Genomic DNA, 19,018 nt, shown 5'->3' with positions numbered 1-19,018 from the left:
GCTCCGTGAACCAGAAGAAAGGCCAGGCAGAGGCTTCTCCTGTGTGTAATCTAGTCAGGGCTTGTTAAGTCTGGTAAACAGAACTGATAGCCCACATGCCTCTTTCCAAAACAGCACAGAAGGTCTTTAACTGATTAGAGGTTTTGATTCTACAAAGAAAGTCAGTACTTCCTTAGAGCCTGAGCTGAGTCAGCTTTAGTCATCCCTAAACGGGACAAACACTTTCGGTAAATCCTTTTTATTGGCAACCACACTGGTGTAATTTTTTTTTTTTTTTAGTGGGGGAGTTAAGTTGTTTTTTACCTCAGAGAGGCTACTCTGGGCATTATAAGAAATCAAATCCTGGGGCCAGGTGGTGGCTGGCGCACCTGGTTAAGTGCTCACATTACAGTACACAAGGACCCAGGTTCAAGCCCCTGGTCCCCACCTGCAGGAAGAAAGCTTCAGGTGTCTCTGTCTCTCTCCCTCTCTTATCTCCCTCTTCCCTCTCAATTTCTCTGTCTCTATCAAATAAATAAATAAATGAATGGAAATCAAATCCTGGGAGTCAGGCAGTAGCGCAGTGGGTTAAGCACACATGGCACAAAGTGAAAGGACCAGTGTAAGGATCCCAGTTCCAGCCCCCACTCCCCACCTGCAGGGGAGTTGCTTCACAAGCGGTAAAGCAGGTCTGTAGGTATCTATCTTTCTCTCCACCTCTCTGTCTTCCCCTCCTCTCTCCATTTCTCTCTGTCCTGTCCAGCAACAACATCAGTGGCAACAGTAACAGTAATGACAACAAAAATAAAAACAACAAGGGCAACAAAAGGGAAAATGAGTAAATAAAATTTAAAAGGGAGGGGTATCGGGCGTTAGTGCAGCAAGCTAAGCGCATGTGGCACAAAGTGCAAGGACCAGTGTAAGGATCCCGGTTCTAGCCCCCGGCTCCCCACCTGAAGGGGAGTTGCTTCACAGGCAGTGAAGCAGGTCTGCAGGTGTCTTTCTTTCCCCCTCTGTCTTCCCCTCCTCTCTCCCTTTCTCTCTGTCCTACTAACAATGACGATATCAACAACAATAATAACCACTACAACAATAAAGAACAAGAGCAACAAAAGGGAAAATAAATAAATATTTTAAAAAATTTTAAAATAAATCAAATCCTTTATCCATTTTTATTAAACTAGAGTACTGCTCAGCTGTTGGTTCTGGGGATTAAATCTGGGGCATCAGAGCTTCATAACATAACCATTATGCTATCTCCCAGACCTCAAATTCAATTATTTATTTATTTATTTATTTATTTTCCCTTTTGTTGCCCTTTTTGATTGTTGTAGTTATTATTGTTGTTGCTATTGATGTCATCATTGTTGGATAGGACAGTGAGAAATGGAGAGAGAAGGGGAAGACAGAGAAGGAGAGCGAAAGATAAGACACCTGCAAACCTGCTTCACCACCTGTGAAGCAGCTCCCCTTCAGGTGGGGAGCCGGGAGCCCAAACTGGGATCCTTAAGCCGGTCCTTGCGATACATGCCACATGCACTTAACCTGCTGCACTATTGCCCGACCCCTTCAAGTCCAAATTTTAAAGAATGCAAGAAAAGATGACAAAATGAATTAGACAACATGAGCGTCACTGTAAAATGGGTATATGGTAAGGAAACAAAATGGAGAAACCCTTGCCAACATTGAAAGGAAATGGATAGATAGTAAATGCCTTAAGCAGCCCAAAAAAAAAAAACCTACCCACTATTGTTTAGTTCAGTGATCTTCCTTCATATTTCTACCATTGGAAGCCCTTTATTATGTGACTTTGATTAAAATCTGTGCACAGCACTTTAGGGTAAGCTGCTCTCGCATGACAGAAACCCCCTGTGATAATTTCTCAGGCCCTAAAAGTAGAAACCCTGAAGTGTGCAGAAAAAGGCCTTGCTGGCTCCTGGAAGGTGAACTGTCCTGCTGCCGAGTAGTGACCTGCTGCTATTTGTTTCTCTGAGAAACTCTTTGCTACCTTAGAGGGATTTCCCAGCTGCTTCCCACATCGAAAGTCTGTTTCAATAAAGTAGAGGAAGTCGGGCCAGGAAATTCTGTCTGCAACTGACAGAACATTGGTTTTCCCCATCCTGCTTCTGTGAACTGTTGCAGCAATATTCACAGCCTGACTCTGCCTAGAGGGCCTGCTTTACAGTCTGCTGGCCCAGGGGAAGAAAGAGATCAGCACTGGCAGTCTGGGTGGCACCCGTGGTAGCAGATGTTTTCCCAAGGGATTGGAGTGATTCCTGGATTTTCCCTTCCCCCAGAGTGTAGAAGTGGTGGGCGGTTTCCCTGTGAGATACCACACTCACACACACATATGTGCGCACATGCACAGAACAAAGGGCCTTGGCCCTGCAGGATCCCTCTACTCCCACACCACTTCCCCATCATGGTCCAGGCAGCGCCACAGAACTGATTCAGCAGCCCTCCTGCAAAGAGGCAGCAGCTGCATGTGACAGCCCCAAGACAGGACACCATCAGCAGGCATGTATGCTGGATCCTCTCCTGGATTCTTTCCCAGAAACCTGATTCAACCTTGGTCTCCCTCTGGTGCTCTGCAAGTTAGATCTCAGTGGGAAATGACGTGGTGCCGAGACTGGAGTGAGCCAGTCTCCGCTGGCCTCCACATCTCATCTCTTGGTAACAGTCTTAGAGACTTCTGCTGCTAACCTCCCTCTTTTTTGCTCTTTTGCTTTTGCTTCCTTGATGCAGTGATGGCTACCGGTAAGCAGGTGGGATTATGGTGGGATGTTGCAACATGACCCTCTCCCTCCACTCCACCCACCCATTTCTGTTCAACCTAGAAACACTTTGAAGTCTTGTTTATTTTGAGAGAGAGAGAGGGAGAGAAAGATCAGAGCATCACCCTGTCATGTGTGTGCCAGGGATTAAATCCAGGCCCTCAGGGAATGTGCTCTACCCACTGAACCACTTCCATCATCACTAAAAGTCATCTGCCTTAAACTCCAAACATCTCTCTTGGCAGGACTGTGAATAGGAGTGGGACAGTCAACTTTAAGCTTCTGTTTATCTGAAAACTTCCATCATAACTATAAGACTGTGGTGCCTTCCTACTATATATATTTTTTTCCTAGTATATGTTTTTAATATTTTTTTATATTTATTTATTCCCTTTTGTTAACCTTGTTGTTTTTTTATTGTTGTAGTTATTGTTGTCGTTGTTGGACAGGACAGAGAGAAATGGAGAAAGGAGGGGATGACAGAGAAGGGGAGAGAAAGACAGACACCTGCAGACCTGCTTCACCACCTGTGAAGCGACTCCTCTGCAGGCGGGGAGCCGGGGGCTCGAACCAGGATCCTTACGCTGGTCCTTGTGCTTTGCACTGTGCTACCGCCCGACTCCTTTTTATTTATTTATTTGTTTTTTTTATTTTATATATTTTTTACCAGAGCACTGCTCAGCTCTGGCTTATGGTGGTGTGGGGGATTGAACCTGGGATTTGACGGAGCCTCAGGCTTGAGAGTCTGTTTGCATAACCATTATGCTATCTACCCCGCCCACTTCCTGGTATATTTCTAGAGACACAAAATTAGTGGCTGGTCACACACAAAGCCTCAGTCATAGGCACTGGTAATTTTGTGTTTCCCAAGTCAGACTTCCTGGAGCTTCTAGGGGAAGCATTGTGACACACTGAATTTCATTAGCCTTTTCTTGGAAACCAGCAGAGGATTTGGAGAATAGGGTGACCAATTCTTTGTTTTATTTAAAAAATTTTTTTATTTATTTACTTACTTATTATTGAATAGAGATAGATATACATTGAGAGGAGAGGGGGTTGTTGGGAAGGAGAGACACACCTGCAGCCCTGCTTCACCACTTGTGAAGCTTTCCCCCTACAGGTGGGGACCAGGGCCTTGAACCTGGATCCTTGTGCACTATAATGTGTGCACTTAACCAGGTGCACCACCACCTGGCCCCCCTTTGCTTCATTCTTAATCTCAGAAAATTTAAGCTTTCTGGGGCTGGCAAAATAGCCCACGTGGACAGTGTACTGCTTTGCCATGTGTACAACCCAGATTAGAGTCTAGCCCTCACCGCCTATGAAAGAAGCTTCAGGCACAAGGATATGGGTTTGAGCCCTCACTTCCCACCTATATGGGGAATATTTCACAAGCAGTGAAAAAGGTCTTCAGATGCCTGTCTGTCTCTCTTCCTATCTCCCCTCCCCTCTCAATTTCTCTCTGTTCTATCAAATAAATTAGGAAGAAATAAAGAGAAGAAGAAAAAAAAAGCCACCAGAGAGGTGGATTTGTAGTGCTGGTACCAAGCCACAGAAATGAGATTGGTGGCAATAAAAAGAAAAGAAACTTTAGTACTATGATCACTCTCCCCCGCCCCCACTCTCCTTTTCTGTCCAGAAAGAAAGAAAGTAGGCTTTTGTGCTCATCGCGACCCATAGTGACAAGGGACAGGGCACCTGGGAAAACTCCAGAAGAGCCTGTGCAAAGTCACACTGCCCAGTGCTTGCCCCAGGCATCACCAGGATCCCCTCCTACATGACACTTCTGTCTTCTGTCTACCTCCCCAGTTGGCCTCTACACATCCATCTTCGGTGTGCTTCAGCTGCTCTGCCTGCTAACAGCCCCTATCATCGGCTACATCATGGACTGGAGGTTGAAGGAGTGTGAAGATAGCTCTGATGAGCCCGAGGATAAAGATGCCAGCCAGTGCGTACAAAGCACCTATACCTCAGACCCTGGAGAAAGAAGCCCACAGACCAAATATTAGGCAGGGACAGGGTGGATGGGTTCATTTACAAAGTCTCTTAAGAGGCATGAGAAGGATGTGCTCAAAATTGCTTTCTTATCCCCCACACCACCATAGGCCAGAGCTGAGCAGTGCTCTGGTAAAAAAAGAAAGAAAGAATAGAAGGAAGGAAAGAAAGGAAATTGCTTTCTTTAAAACACTTGCACACACAGTTCAGCACACAGAACTGTCCTTTCTTTTTTGTGTGGATATTCTAGGAATCAGACTAGGGACTCATGTAAAGCATGTGCTCTGACACTGAGCTACACCCCTGACCAAGACTTTTTAGTACTTTCTGGACACATGAGAGTGTGAGAAGCTCTGAGCTAGATGAGAGAAAGGGAATAACCAGACAGGCCTGTGTGCAGCGAGCTGGGTAACAAACCATTCTGCTTTTAGGACACATTCAGATCTTCAGCACCAGTGGCATAAGGGGTATCAAATGCAGCTTGCCTGGGACCAAGCAGTAGTTCACCCTGTAGAGTGCACCCTTTACCATGACATAGACAAGTTGGGAACACCATGCACAGGGGGAGCTTCAGAGTGGTAAAGTGATGCTATGATGTTTCTCCTTTCTCTCTCCCTCTCTACCTGATATTGAAGTGTGTGTGTGTGTGTGTGTGTGTAGGCGGGGTTGCCTTCTGGTAGTGGTAGAATCAAACACAGAAGAGGCACAGAAAGCCCCAAAGACAGAAAAAAAAAAAAAAACTGATTGCCTATAATATTTATTCCATTCAGTGTGAGCATTTAAAGTTGACATAACCATAATATGTATTCATAGATTTGTTCTTGATTATGAAGATTAAACAAGGTACTGGAGTCCTATTTTATGCAAGGGTTGGGCTTTAAGATCAAAGGATGAGTTAATACTGTCTTCTCTGACTCCACCTAATATAATAAGCTACTTCATTATGTTAGGCCCAGTGCCAAGTACTTAATGTACAATATCTGAGTTAAGTCTTACAACACCTCAGCGAAGTGTGTACTGGTATTATGCCCATTTTACAGATGAGGAAACTGAAGCTTGAAGTTTGAGTAGCTTGCCTGAGGTCACATAGGGAGAAGTGGTGAGCCTGGGACTCCCTGTACTTAGTATTTATTCTTGGATGTCATACAATTGTCTGTGGGGTGTCGTGTGTGGGAAGTAAGAATAGAATCAGTAATAATGAATTCACAAGGAAGTAGTTGTAGAGAATGCTCTGTTATCTAGGTCAGGTCCTACAGCCAAGAAGTAATTTGTGCCCGTTCTGGTTTCATCTGCTGCATATTTGTTTTTCCTTCAGCCCCCTGCCACCCCAAAGGGAAATCCACTCACTCCCTTATTTAGCTTATTATCTGTCCTATTGTCAACTCCCTGCAAGATTTGGGTGCAGTTGGAGGTAGCATTGCAGTGAGGCTGAGCCACCTCCTAACTTCAGCACACTCCCCTCCCTTACTCCTCACCCTTTGAGCATAGTCACTGAAGCAGTGTTGATGACCATCTTCTCCTCTCCAGCTGCTCCTCTGAGTCACAGCCAGTGCTCAGTTGAGAGGGGCAGTGGGAACTATCCATAGTGCTGGCCCATGCCCAGCCCCAGCAGTTTCTAAAATGTGATTGGGTTGGTCTCTGAGTGTTGTGTTGTCCACTCACTCTGCCTCCCAAGCAAGCCCAGCTCTAATGTCTGCTGTCTGTCTCCACAGAGGCCAGGAGAAGAAGAAGAAGAGGGACAGGCAGATCCAGAAGATCACTAATGCCATGCGGGCCTTCGCCTTCACAAACCTGTTGCTTGTGGGCTTCGGGGTGACCTGCCTTATTCCCAACCTGCCTCTACAGGTTGGTACATTAGAGGGAAGACAAGGTGGCATTTGGGATGGTGAGACTAAAAGGTGCATGATGCATCTGTCATGAGAGCCATCAGCAAAGAACATGATGACTTTTCACTTAATTTCATCAGCTAGCCTATCGTTATGCACCAGTGTAGAAACCTTTGCGTGTGCAGTCTGTTTAGAGTTAAAGTGAGCTAAAAAACTGAAACTGGACTTGCCTTCACAGAAGATTCTCCTCCCTTCTTCTCCTTCCTCTTCTTCCTCCTCATCTTCTTCTTTTAATAAATATTTATTATTGGATAGAGTCAAATTGAGAGGAGCAAGGGAGATAGAAAGGGAGAGAGACAGAGAGACACCGGTAGCCCTGCTTCACCACTCATGAAGCTTTCCCCTCACAGGTGGAGACCAGGGGCTTGAACCTGGGTCTTTGTGGACTAATGTGTTTGCTTAACCAGGTGTGCCACCACCTGCCCCCCCCTTTTAATTTCTTTAATAAGGGGTTAACGGTTTATAGTTGCCAGTGAAATATAATAGTTTGTATGTGCATGACATTTCTCAGTTTTCCACATAATAATTCAACCCCCAGTAGGTCCTCCTCTGCCATCATGTTCCAGGACATGAACCCTGCCCCCTCACCACAGAATTCTTTACTTTGGTGCAATACACCAACTCCACTCTAAGTTCTTCTTTGTATTTTCCTTCTGATCTTGTATTTCAACTTCAGTCTGTGAGTGAGATCATCCCATAAAAGATTATTCTTTGTTAAGACATTTATTATTTTTGGCCTTTTAGGCATTTTGCTTTATTTTTTGATAGGACAGATAGAAATTGGGGTGGAGGAAGAAAAAGAGACTCCTGAAGTCTGCTTCACCACTTGTGAAATTTCTTCCCTACCGGTAGGGGTGGGAGTAGGGGCTTGAACCTGGGTCTTTTCAATCAGCTGGATGTGCCACCACCCAGACCCCTTTTCAGGCATTTTGTAGCTCATGAGCACCACCATCACAGCACATCCAGAACTGGGTGGGGTAGTTGTATCACCGCTTGTTTTGTATTTGTACAAACAGCTAAGAAATAATGTCCAACGAAATCTGGCCAATCTATGGTGCTGGCGGGAACATCTGTTCTTCTGATACAAAAGTACTTATAAGGATGTCTATGTTGGAAAGAATGGAAAAAGAGCTCTGGAGAGATGACAGTGGTTATGCAAGAAGATGTTCATGCCTAAAGCATCAATGTCCCCAGTTCAGTCCCTAGCACCTCCATAAACCTGAGCTTAGCCATGCTCTGATTTAATAGAAAAAGAATGGGAAAGACTGTGATGACCCTGGCATCAAGGTTCAAAATCCTCTGCACAAGATTTTTTTTTCAATTTTTCTTTATTGGATAGAGACAGCCATAAATTAAGAGGGGAGGGGGTGACAGATAGAGAGAGACAGAGAGACACCTGCAGCCTTGCTTTACCACTTGCAAAGCTTTCCCCCTGCAGGTGGGGACCAGGGACTTGAACCTGGGTAGCTGTGCATTGTAACGTGCTCTCAACCAAGTGTGCCACCACACGATCCCTAAGATTTTTTTTTTTTTACCAAAGCACTACTTAGTTCTTTTTTTTTATTTTATTTATTTATTTTCCCTTTTGTTGCCCTTGTTTTTTTGTTGTTGTTGTAGTTATTTTTGTTGTTGTTACTGATGTCGTCGTTATTAGATAAGACAGAGAGAAATGGAGAGAGGAGTGGAAGACAGAGGGGGAGAGAAAGATAGACACCTGCAAACCTTCACCACTTGTGAAGTGACTCCCCTACAGGTGGGGAGCGGGGGCTCAAACCGGGATCCTTGAGCCGGTCCTTGCACTTTGCGTCACCTGTGCTTAACCCGCTGCGCTACCGCCCGACTCCCCCAGACCACTTTTTAAAATTTTTATCAGATCACTGCTCAGCTCTAGCTTGTGATGGTACAGGGGATTGAACCTAGGTCTTTGGAGCCACAGGCACAAAAGGTATTTTTGCATAACCATTGTGCTGTCTGCCCTACCCCCACATGATATACTGAGCCAGGTCCAGGAGGAAAATAAAAGTCCCTTCCTTTCTACAAGTGACCATGTGTTGAGGAACACTGAGCACCCTGACGTGTCCTGCCCATGGGTGTGTGCTAACACAGTGCAGACCAGAGAAAACCACTGGAGACTCCTACCACTTCCAGGTGGGAGTGTTGCTGTCTTCCTGGTGGATACTCTCCCTGCAGGACTGACAGTCCCTTGTCCAGGCAAGGAAAAAAAGCAGCACCGGACATCAAGTGGGGAGGGGCTTGCCTGTTCAAGTATGCTCATGCTCAGTCAGGCACAGCTCCCTTTCAGCTCTGCACTCTGGCCTTTTCACTGCCCACATTCTTGTGGACAAGTTCCAGCTGCTGAGCAGGGAGGCAGGACTATATGCACAGGGCAAAGGGTCCTGTCAGCAAGGTGAATTGTACTTGAGTTTCTTAAGGGCTTGGCAGGTGACTCAGAGTCAGAGCACATGCTTTTCATGTGTGAGCCCCTGAGGTTAATCTGTATTGTTTTATTTAGTTTTTTTTTTTCAGTTTGCTGGTTTAGATAGAGAGTCAGAGAGGTAAGGTAAGAGAGAACACAGCACTGAAGCCTCCTTCAGTGTGATGGGGGCTTGGATCATGCACATAGCAAACTAGCACTCTGTCCAAGTGAGCTATTTCATCAGCACTGGGGTCAGTCTGATACTACATAGGGAACACTATGGAGAGCACCAAAAACAAAAGTTGGTGGAACTTTATAGATGTAAAGCAGTGCTTTGGTGTCTCCCCTGACCCCCAACTCTAAAATAAAATTATATAGGGGCTATGGAGACAGCATAATGGTCATACAAAGATTTTCATACCTGAGGCTCAGAGGTCCCAGATTCAATCCCCAGCACCACCATAAGCCAGAACTGAGTAGTACTCTAGTCTCTGTCTCTCTCTCATTAAAATGTAAAATGGTTTTTAAAATACACACATATAATAATATTTGGGTCATAAAATGGAGGCACTTCAGTGATATCAAGCATATGCTCTCTGGCACTGCATAAAAAAGTGCTTCTTAGAACTTACTCATCCTGCTGCATTAGCTTTTTAATTTATTTTTTAGCTTTAAAAATTTTTTTTTTAATATTTATTCCCTTTTTGTTGCCCTTGTTTTATTGTTGTTGTTATTATTTATTATTGATGTCGTCATTGTTGGATAGGACAGAGAGAAATGGAGAGAGGAGGGGAAGACAGAGAGGTGGAGAGAAAGACAGACACCTTCAGACCTGCTTCACCGCCTGTGAAGCGACTCCCCTACAGATGGGGAGCCGGGGGCTTGAACCAGGATCCTTACGCCGGTCCTTGCGCTTTGCGCCACCATGCGCTTAACACGCTGCGCTACCGCCCGACTCCCTAAAAATTTTTTTAAATATTTTGTTGCCCTTGTTTTATTGTTGTAGTTATTATTGTTATTGATGTCATTGTTATTGGATAGGACAGAGAGAAATGGAGAAAGGAGGGGAAAATAGAGAGGAAGAGAGAAAGACACCTGCAGACCTGCTTTACCTCTTGTGAAGTGACTCCCCTACAGGTGGGGAGCTGGGGGCTTGAACCGGGATCTTTGTCGGTCCTTGCACTTTGTGCCACATGCACTTAACCCGCTGCGCTGCCGCCCGACTCCCTGCAGTAGCCTTTTCAAGAAGCAGAGCTATCTTAGCGGAAAAGGACAGTTACTTGCCAGTGGGGCGGTTAAACTTTGGGTACAAAGACCTTTAGGTACAGACTTCTGGGAAGCAAAGATAGGACATTAAATCATAAGCAGTAGCTTTCTTTTTTTATTTTTTAAAATATTTATTTATTTTCCCTTTTGTTGCCCTTGTTTCTCGTTGTTGTAGTTATTATTGTTGATGATGCTGTCGTTGTTGGATAGGACAGAGAGAAATGGAGAGAGAAGGGTAAGACAGAGGGGGAGAGAAAGTCAGACACCTGTAGACCTGCTTCACTACCTGTGAAGCAACTCCTCTGCAGGTGGGGAGCCGGGGGCTCGAACCAGGATCTTTCCACCGGTCCCTGTGCTCTGCGCCACCTGTGCTTAACCCACTGCACTAAGTGGTAGCCTTCTTATTGCTGCATTGATACCTAGTTAACAACAGATTCCAAGTAGAGGATGGATCTTGATTATTAGGATTTGTTAATATCTTGGGTGTAAATACATTAATCATGGCTGATTTCAGCCAATGTGATGTCTCTGTTTGTGGAGCAAGAAAAGAGATTCACAGTAATATGTCACCATATGGTATTTCTACCATACAACATACCTTAAGTATTTTTAAAATTTTTTAAATTCTCTTTATATATTTATTGGACAGAGACAGGTAGAAATTGAGAGGGAAGGGGGTGATAGGGAGAGACAGAGAGACACCTGCAGCCCTGCTTCACCACTTGTGAAGCCTTCCCCCTGCAGGTGGGGACCAGGGGGTCGAACCTGGGTCCTTGTGTACTGTAACATGTGCGCTCAACCAGGTATGCCACCATCTGGCCCCCTATCCCTTAAATATTAATAAGATAGTTCACCTGGGAGGGTTTGAACCCCTGATAATACTACACAGAAGTATCCTGCCACTGAGGGAGGCTTTGGTACTGTGGACTGTGATGTCTCTCCCCCTTTCTCTCTCTCTCTCTCTAATCAGAGAACTGCTCGGCTTTAGCTTATGGCAGTTCTGGGGATTGAACCTGAGAGCTTAGAGCCTCAGGTATACAAATCATTTGCATAACCATTATGTTGTCTCTCCAGCCCCTCTCCCCCATTCCTATCTGAAAAAGTCGGCCTACAGCAGTGATGTCCTAACAATTATAAACAATAGCAATTAGCAAGTAATGACATAAGTATTTACTACTTTTTAAAAATACTTTTATAACTTTTTAGTATTTATTTTCCGTTTTGTTGCCCTTGTTTTTCATTGTTGTTGTAGTTATTGTTGTTGTTATTGATGTCGTCATTGATAGGACAGAGAGAAATGGAGAGAGGAGGGGAAGACGGCGGTGGGGAGGAGAGATAGACACCTGCAGACCTGCTTCACCACCTATGAAGCAACTCCCCTGCAGGTGGGGAGCCAGGGGCTCAAACAGGGATCCTTGCACTGGTCCTTGTGCTTTGCGCCAACTATTTTTGTTTTTAATAGTTCGTAAACTTCTGTTGACTACCTTACCAATAGGCTCACAAAGTTTCTGAACACTCTCCCTCAGAAGCTGGTATAAACCAACTCCAGGACCCAGGAACTGTGATTTGGGGGAGGCAGTGAAGCCCCTCACAGTCTTCTGCTCACATTCTGCGCTCTGTCTTGCAGATCCTGTCCTTTATCCTACACACGATTGTGCGAGGATTTATCCACTCCGCCATCGGAGGCCTGTATGCTGCTGTGTAAGTGTGGGGAGCAGCTGCGTCCCGGGGGTTGGGGGGAAGACCTAGAGTGTGGGCAGCCTCCTGCTCTAGGCTCATCTGTTGCATCAGGGAACAGGGTTTCTGTGGGGAGTGTTGGGAAAGCCATACCAGGAAGTGCATCAGTAGGTAGGAAGCTGGGTGCCCACAAGGCTTGGGATTTAACACGAAGTCAGATCTCCCAGCTATGGTCATTGCCTTGTATAGCTGATTATGCTATGCCTTGGGGGCCTCTGCTCAGCCAAGTGGGAGGCTGCCCCTGGCTGCTCAGGGTAAAGGTAGGGATGGGTTCTGGCTGCCTACAGCTAAACATTGAAGTTCAGATGTGCCTCAGCACAGAGAGCAACATGGATAATTGAACCCAAGATACGGTGTGTGTGTATGTGTATTGGGGGGGGGGGTGTAGGGGGGTGTGTGTTTTCTCCCTGCTAGCATTTAAAATAGAGACAGAGACAGAAAAAGAAGGAAAGACCCCACAGCACCAAGGCTTTTCTCCAGTGCAATGGATACTGGGCTTGAACCTAGCACACGTGGCAAAGCAGCATTCTATCTATGTGAAGCCATTTGTCAGCCCCCAGATGTATCTTACAGTTCTCACTCAGAACCTCATAGTATCTTCTCAGGCCATGTCTCAAATGAAACCTGCCCACAGCAATCACAGTTGTTCCCCCTTCTCAGACTAGGACTTGGCTCAAAAACTCTCACCTAAGCACCATCTGCTATTTCCCTCTCTGAACAATGGCCAGCTTATTCCTTGCTGGGTGCCTCTTCCCACCTCTGGGGCAGCAATGCCTGTCGCTGGTAAAGATTTTGCCAGTACTCTCCCAATAGTATTCCATACAAGTCATCCCAAGTCTGCCTGTCCTACAACCCCCCAGGCCTAGAGGAAATTGTGGCTCCCCTGGCATGGTCTGAGAACATCGACGAGAGCTGTGATGCTGAGTTTCTGTGACTACATAGTGCTCCTCTGGATTGAGGGCGCAGCAGAGCCAGGCCCAACTTTCCACCTGCTCCCTGGGCCTAAGCTGCAGGCTCCTGCTGGCATTGCACTTGCCACTCAGCTTGCCAGACATGACACCTGTGAACCTGGGGTACACCTGTGTGGGGTCCTCCCTGAAATTCACTTTGCAGAACTCCTGAGCAGACAATAGCCTGACGGTGGCATCCTCTGGCCTCAAGAGCTGCTCCTGTCTCCTCCTCCCCTGGCATCTTACTATGACCAGACTGAGGCAGAGGAGTATTTGGAAAGCCTGAAGAGTGGTGCCTTCAGTGACAGGTTCTCCATTGCCCTGGCAGGTACCCCTCCACCCAGTTTGGCAGCCTCACAGGACTACAGTCGCTCATCAGTGCACTCTTCGCTCTTCTGCAGCAGCCCCTGTTTCTGGCCATGATGGGTCCCCTCCAGGGAGACCCTCTGTGGGTAAGAAGGGCAGGGGGTCAGTAGCTCACTGGTGGCTGCCCCACTGTGCTGGATAGGAGCTGGGAAATCTCAGCCAGATTGCCAGAGGACAGGCACTATAGAGCTGGGGCTCGGTCAGCTTCAGAGGCTCCCCATGGGTGGAGGAGGAGGTGGCCTTTCTGAGCCTGATCTTGGAGTAAACAGCACAGTCACTGTCCTGCCCCACCCTTACAGTTTCAGATCAGCGGGTCTGAGCTAGGCACCCAGGCCCTGAGGGTACCCATGGGTGTCCCTGGAACAACTGGGGAATGCTGATGCTGGAATGTGGAACTCGGTCCTCCAATCACTTGGAACTTGCTATTGCAATGTTACCTCACCCCTCTGTGACCTTCTCTCTGTCCCAAACCTGAGTGTGAGGTAGAACTTTTGGCTGGGCTTTTTCAAAGACCTCAGCCCTTGCCTGTCCCCTGCCCCCAGTACAGCTTCTCTCATCTGCTCCCCAGGTGAATGTGGGCCTGCTTGGAATGAGCATGCTGGGCTTCTGCCTCCCACTCTACCTCATCTGCTACCGTCGCCAGCTGGAGAGACAGCTGCAGCAGAAGAGGGAGGATGGCAAGCTCTTCCTCAAGCTCAACGGTTCCTCCAACCAGGAGGCCTTTGTGTAGCACCTGCCACCTTGGAACTGTGACCTACTGCCCTTGCTTCAGTAACTGACCAGCGTCCTCCTTCCTGCCCCAGGGGACCCCTACATGCCCCCAGGATGCTCTCTGTCACCATGTTGGAGTCCATGCTTCCTCCCAGGGTCATGGTCCTGCCATGAAGCTCTATAGCAGGAAGACAGGAGAGGCCTGGCCTGCATGGGTGATTTTTTTTCTGCTGCTGGACATGGGAACTGCCCTGGGCTTTGCTCTCCCACCCCTCCTTTCAGAGGCCACTGAAGCCTTGGCACTCCACAGTGCCTGCTGGAGACACCAGGAGGGCCCCCCAGCAGGCAGGCTCTTCGGCCAGTATCTGGATTCTGCCACCCACTGCCCACCTCTAGCCCCACAGCTGCATGCCCACCAACCACACCTGCCTGAGGACAAAGACTTACACTGTTTGTACCGCCTGTTGCCTGGCCCCTCACCTCCCTTGGCCAGTATGAGGCTGCTTGAGGAAGGAAAGACCCACTTCCTGTTGTTGGTGCTAACTCCTTAGTAATGCCAGCCCCCTGTGACTTTTTCCTAGCTTGTCCTCCCTTTAGAGGCCTGTGGAGAGTCCTGGGTATAGGGTGCAGGGCTGGATGGTCACACAGCTCAGGAGCCGTGACTGAGGTGGGTTAGCAGTCCTTTGCCATCTGCTTTAGGGTTCAGGGGGGAAGCAAATTCCCACTCCACCCTCTTGTCCAGTCTGCGGCCTGTAGGGAATTAAAGGGACACTGGTAGGGCATCCCTTCACACAAATAGCAGTTTTTGTGCGAGTGGATGTGAGGTTGTGACTGACTGAAACAGGAGTCCAGGCCTGAGTGGGGATGTAGATTCTTGAGGGACCTGTATGTGTGGGTGTGTGTACATGTGGGATGTGTGTGAGGGGGGTTATGTGTGTGACAGATAAGGGTGGGATGGGGACAGGCTGGGGGTAGGGGCTGGCTCTAGGTTTGTGTCCTTTCCCTTCCCCCGCACCCACCCCCCAGAGCCAGCCAGACCTGTAGCCAACAGCACCCAGGAGCCAACCTCCAGCAGGGAAGCTTCTCCCAGGCCTAGGATCACAGAGCCCCCTGCTGGTTGACTTCTCCAGAGCCCTGGAGCTGTTTACATGAGAAAAGGCCCCTTCCTTGGCCGGGCAGGCCTGGCTCACCCACCAAACTACCTTGACTGCCCCCAGAAATGCGTCTGAGACTTTATGGGAGTGCTGCGAGGGGTGGTTGATTTTCAGGCCTATGGTTATTTTTTTTCTTTTTAGTCTTATCAAATTCCTTTTTATAAAGCAATAAATTCATTTCCCCTTGTACCCCCCTCCTAGCATTTCAATTAATGGCTGGTTGTGCCAGCCTTGAGCTTCAGAAGGAAAGGCAAAAGAAACTTTCCTGCCACCTTTGTGAAAGCAGACCACTGTGCTGCCCCAGTCATGCCCAGCTGCTGCCCATCTCTCAGGGCAACTGCTGTCTTGGGAGGGGCAGTGGGCCAGGAATAACCCACTCCTCCACCAAATTCACTCCCAAAAATGGGGTAGCTGTGGACATCTCGGAAGTGTGGGCTTCCCTTCTTCTGCTGCTTCTCCAGTCCAGCAGGCCAATCCCATTCTCCTGCCACCCCCTACTCAGATTTCCTGTTGCTGACCAACTGTCCTGAGATCCTCCTGAGTTCTGCCCAGGAGATGACCCTGGGAGAGTCTCAGGCTCAAAGACAGAGACAGGATGTGGTGGGGAGGGGACCGGTCCCCTGGAGAACAGGAAAGGGCCGAGCCAGGTCCCAGTTCAAGCTCCACATTGACGGTTGAGTACCTTGAACTGAACACACTTAATCTCCCTAAACTCTCTCTGCACAGATACCAACACACAAAAGACACCTATGTAAAACAAATTCTTCCATCTTGTAAGGAATGGAAACCATATCAATATTTCCCACACTATCAGTCTCAGGACCCTAGTTCTGTGAGGTGCGGGTCACTGTTCTAATTTTATACTCAGATGTGGGAAATGCTGAGTTGAAGAGTGCTTCTTTACAGCAGCACACACCCGTGGACTTTGGGACTCTTGGGAGGGTGTGGCCCAGTGCACAGGAATGGTTTAGTAGTCTGAGCCCTCCGCCAGTGACCCCCTGCAGTAGGTCCTTCCGGGGGGTTGCTTGTGGCTTCCTGAGCCAGTCAGTATACAGCTCAGTGGTAGAGCACATTTTGCACCAAAAACATCCCCAGCACCAAAAACAAACAAACAAACAAAAACCTGTAGATTTCAGGTCTGCAGAGACAAGCTAAGGCCTTCCTCTGTTAAGCCCCACCCTGGAGATTCTGGTATCCTCCGAAGAAGTTTGAGACCCATTAACAAAGAAAAACAACTTGGGGAAGCACAAGGCTAGCAAGCACCTTTCCAGCAAGAGAAATGTACAGGCCTGGCTTCTGTGCCCTGCAGTTCCCAGACCCAGCCAAGTGGAAGCTGCTGCCTTCCCGCCGCCGCAGGATGTGGGCCTTTGTGGAGAAGAAGCAAGCATTGGGCAACTAGAATAAAGGCCTGGTAACAGTGCATGGGAGAGGCATGGAAATGGGAGCAGCTGGGCTGGGGAGCATAATGTTATGCAAAAGACTAATGCCTGAGGCTCTGAGGTCCCAGGTTTAATCCCCAGCACCACTATAAATCAGAGCTCAGCAGTGCTCTGGTGTTGCTCTTCTCCACCTCTCTCATGGAAATAAAGTAATTTTTTAAAAAGCAGCTAGGTTGGATTGGTGCCACCTGTATCCCCCCTCCCTTGTCAGAGGTCAGTCATTGTGCTCTGTTGGTACCAGGGTGTTACCTATGTTCTCATTAGCAACGCTGAATCAACAAGCCAGGAGTTAACTCCTGTTTATGGCGAGGACTCATGTATGGGACTTGCGGACTGGGTCACAGTCATCTAAGCCGGGACGTTGCATTGGTAGTGACAACCTAGTGGCCACTAAACCTTAGGAGCAGATGGCAACAGCTTGAGTAGAGGAAGCAAATCCATTTTGTGGAGTCAAGGGTGGCCTGAGAGAGGGGTGAGCTCTGCTTAGTAGAGTCATCTTGGTTCTGAAGCTGTTGGATACTTGGCAGGAGAGGAGGACAAGTCTCTTGTCACCTCACCCCCCTGAGAGGTGGCAGGGCCTATGGCTTGATCAAAGGCAGTAGGGAAGCTCCTGGTGGGAAGCAGCAGGAAGTGGCCGCCCCTGTGGTTTCATCTAGACTGAGGAAAGGGTTGGGCCAACCCCAGGAGGTTTCCAGGACCCCTCTATCTAGGGGCTTGGTGTTTGTGCTAGGTTTCCTGTACACCCTCCTGGTCACCTGGTGCTCCCACTGCCTGAACCCCTACTGGGGGGTTTTCCAACCCCTATGCTGCCAAAGATGTGATTCCAATGCCTTTCCTCCCTCATACCCAGTGTCAGTCTGGTCTAAGGCACTTCTACTCTAAGGCTGGCTGTGGTGCACCTGGTTAAGCACACATACTACCATGCATAAGGACCTGGGTTCAAGCCCTCCTCACCTGCAGGGGGGACACTTCACAAGTGGTGAAGCAGGTCTGCAGGTGTCTTTCTTTCTCTCCCCTCCTCAATTTCTGTGTCCTGTTCAATTAAAAAACAAGGGACCAGGTGGTATGCACCTAGTTGAACATGTTACTTTGCGTAAGAACTTGGGTTCGAGCCCCCAGTCCCCACCTGCAGAGGGAAAACTTTGTAAGCGGTGATGCAGTGCTACAGATATCTTCTTGTCTCTCTCCCTCTTTTTTTTTTTTTTTTTGCCTCCAGGGTTATCACTGGGGTTTGGTGCCAGCACTATGAATCCACTGCTCTTAGCGGGCTTTTTTTTTTTTTTCATTTTATTGGATAAGACAGAGAAATTGAGAGAGGAGTGGAGACAGAGAGGCAGAGACACTTGCAGACCTACTTCACTGCTTTCAAAGTGACCCCCCCCCAGGTGGGTAGCTGGGAACTCGAACCTGGATACTTGCTTGGGTCCTTGCACTTCATACTATGTGAGCTTAACCTGGTACGACACTGCCCACCCCTCAACCCCCTTGATTTCTGGCTGTTTTTATCCAATAAAAATAAATAAGTGGGGAGTCGGGCTGTAGCGCAGCGGGTTAAGCGCAGGTGGCGCTAAGCACAAGGACCCGCATAAGGATCCTGGTTCAAGCCCTGGCTCCCCACCTGCAGGGGTGTCGCTTCACAAGAGGTGAAACAGGTCTGCAGGTGTCTTTCTCTCCCTCTCTCTGTCTTCCCCCTCCCCTCTCCATTTCTCTCTGTCCTATCCAACAACAATGACAACAATAATAACTACAACAATAAAACAACAAGGGCAACAAAAGGGAATAAATAAATATAAATATTAAAAATAATAATAAATAAATAAATAAGTGAAAACAATGGTGGCTGGGAGCATTGAATTCATAGTGCCAGCACTGAGCCGTAGTGATAACCCTGGTGGCAGTTTAATAAAGAGAAAGAAGCCTCTCACTCTTTCCTAAAAAATAAAAAAGAAGCTTCTACTCAAGCCCACCTCCTCAGAGTGCTGGCACATGCTGAAGGGAATGTCACACTGCCCTAGGACACTGAAATGGGGGGGGGCAGCAGTATTGAGGGCACATGTGCAGGACCGTCCCAAATGACAGCACAAAGCACATTCAGCCCATGCGGTTTCTGATGTCCTTGCATATCAGCCTCCAAGGATCTTCAGATTATGAGACTGACTACTGCACTAAGAGGGCCGCTAGCCTCCAGGGATCTGAGTAGAGTTTGACAGGGATGGGGACAAGCTGGGGGCCTCCTTGAGGGCTGAAATCCCAGACTCCCTCCCCCATGGGCTCTCTGGGGCCAGTAAGCTGCCTCTTCTGCCCCAAGAGTGAAGGCTGCCCCCCCATGGGGCCATCACCTGTTT

The 19,018-nt window shown here is 47.9% G+C and overlaps 1 protein-coding gene across 3 annotated transcripts in view; it reads left to right on the top strand.

Moving 5' to 3' along the window:
- SLC43A2 (solute carrier family 43 member 2) overlaps positions 1-15,423 on the top strand; it is a 51,920-nt gene extending 36,497 nt beyond the window's left edge. For 2 of the 3 annotated variants that reach the window (XM_060204111.1, XM_060204113.1), the window contains exons 10-14: positions 4,563-4,701; positions 6,461-6,593; positions 11,944-12,017; positions 13,332-13,455; positions 13,938-15,423. In XM_060204111.1, coding sequence (XP_060060094.1) covers positions 4,563-4,701; positions 6,461-6,593; positions 11,944-12,017; positions 13,332-13,455; positions 13,938-14,099 — 632 coding nt within the window. In that variant the 3' untranslated portion in view covers positions 14,100-15,423. The remainder of the gene's footprint in view (positions 1-4,562; positions 4,702-6,460; positions 6,594-11,943; positions 12,018-13,331; positions 13,456-13,937) is intronic. The other variant, XM_060204112.1, reaches the window with a different exon arrangement.
- The last annotated feature ends 3,595 nt before the right edge of the window (positions 15,424-19,018 follow it).

This window comes from Erinaceus europaeus, chromosome 12, assembly GCF_950295315.1.
Source record: "Erinaceus europaeus chromosome 12, mEriEur2.1, whole genome shotgun sequence".
Lineage (NCBI taxonomy): Eukaryota > Metazoa > Chordata > Mammalia > Eulipotyphla > Erinaceidae > Erinaceus > Erinaceus europaeus.
The sequence above is the reverse complement of the archived record's forward strand: the minus strand, read 5'-3'. Positions and strand labels throughout refer to the sequence as shown.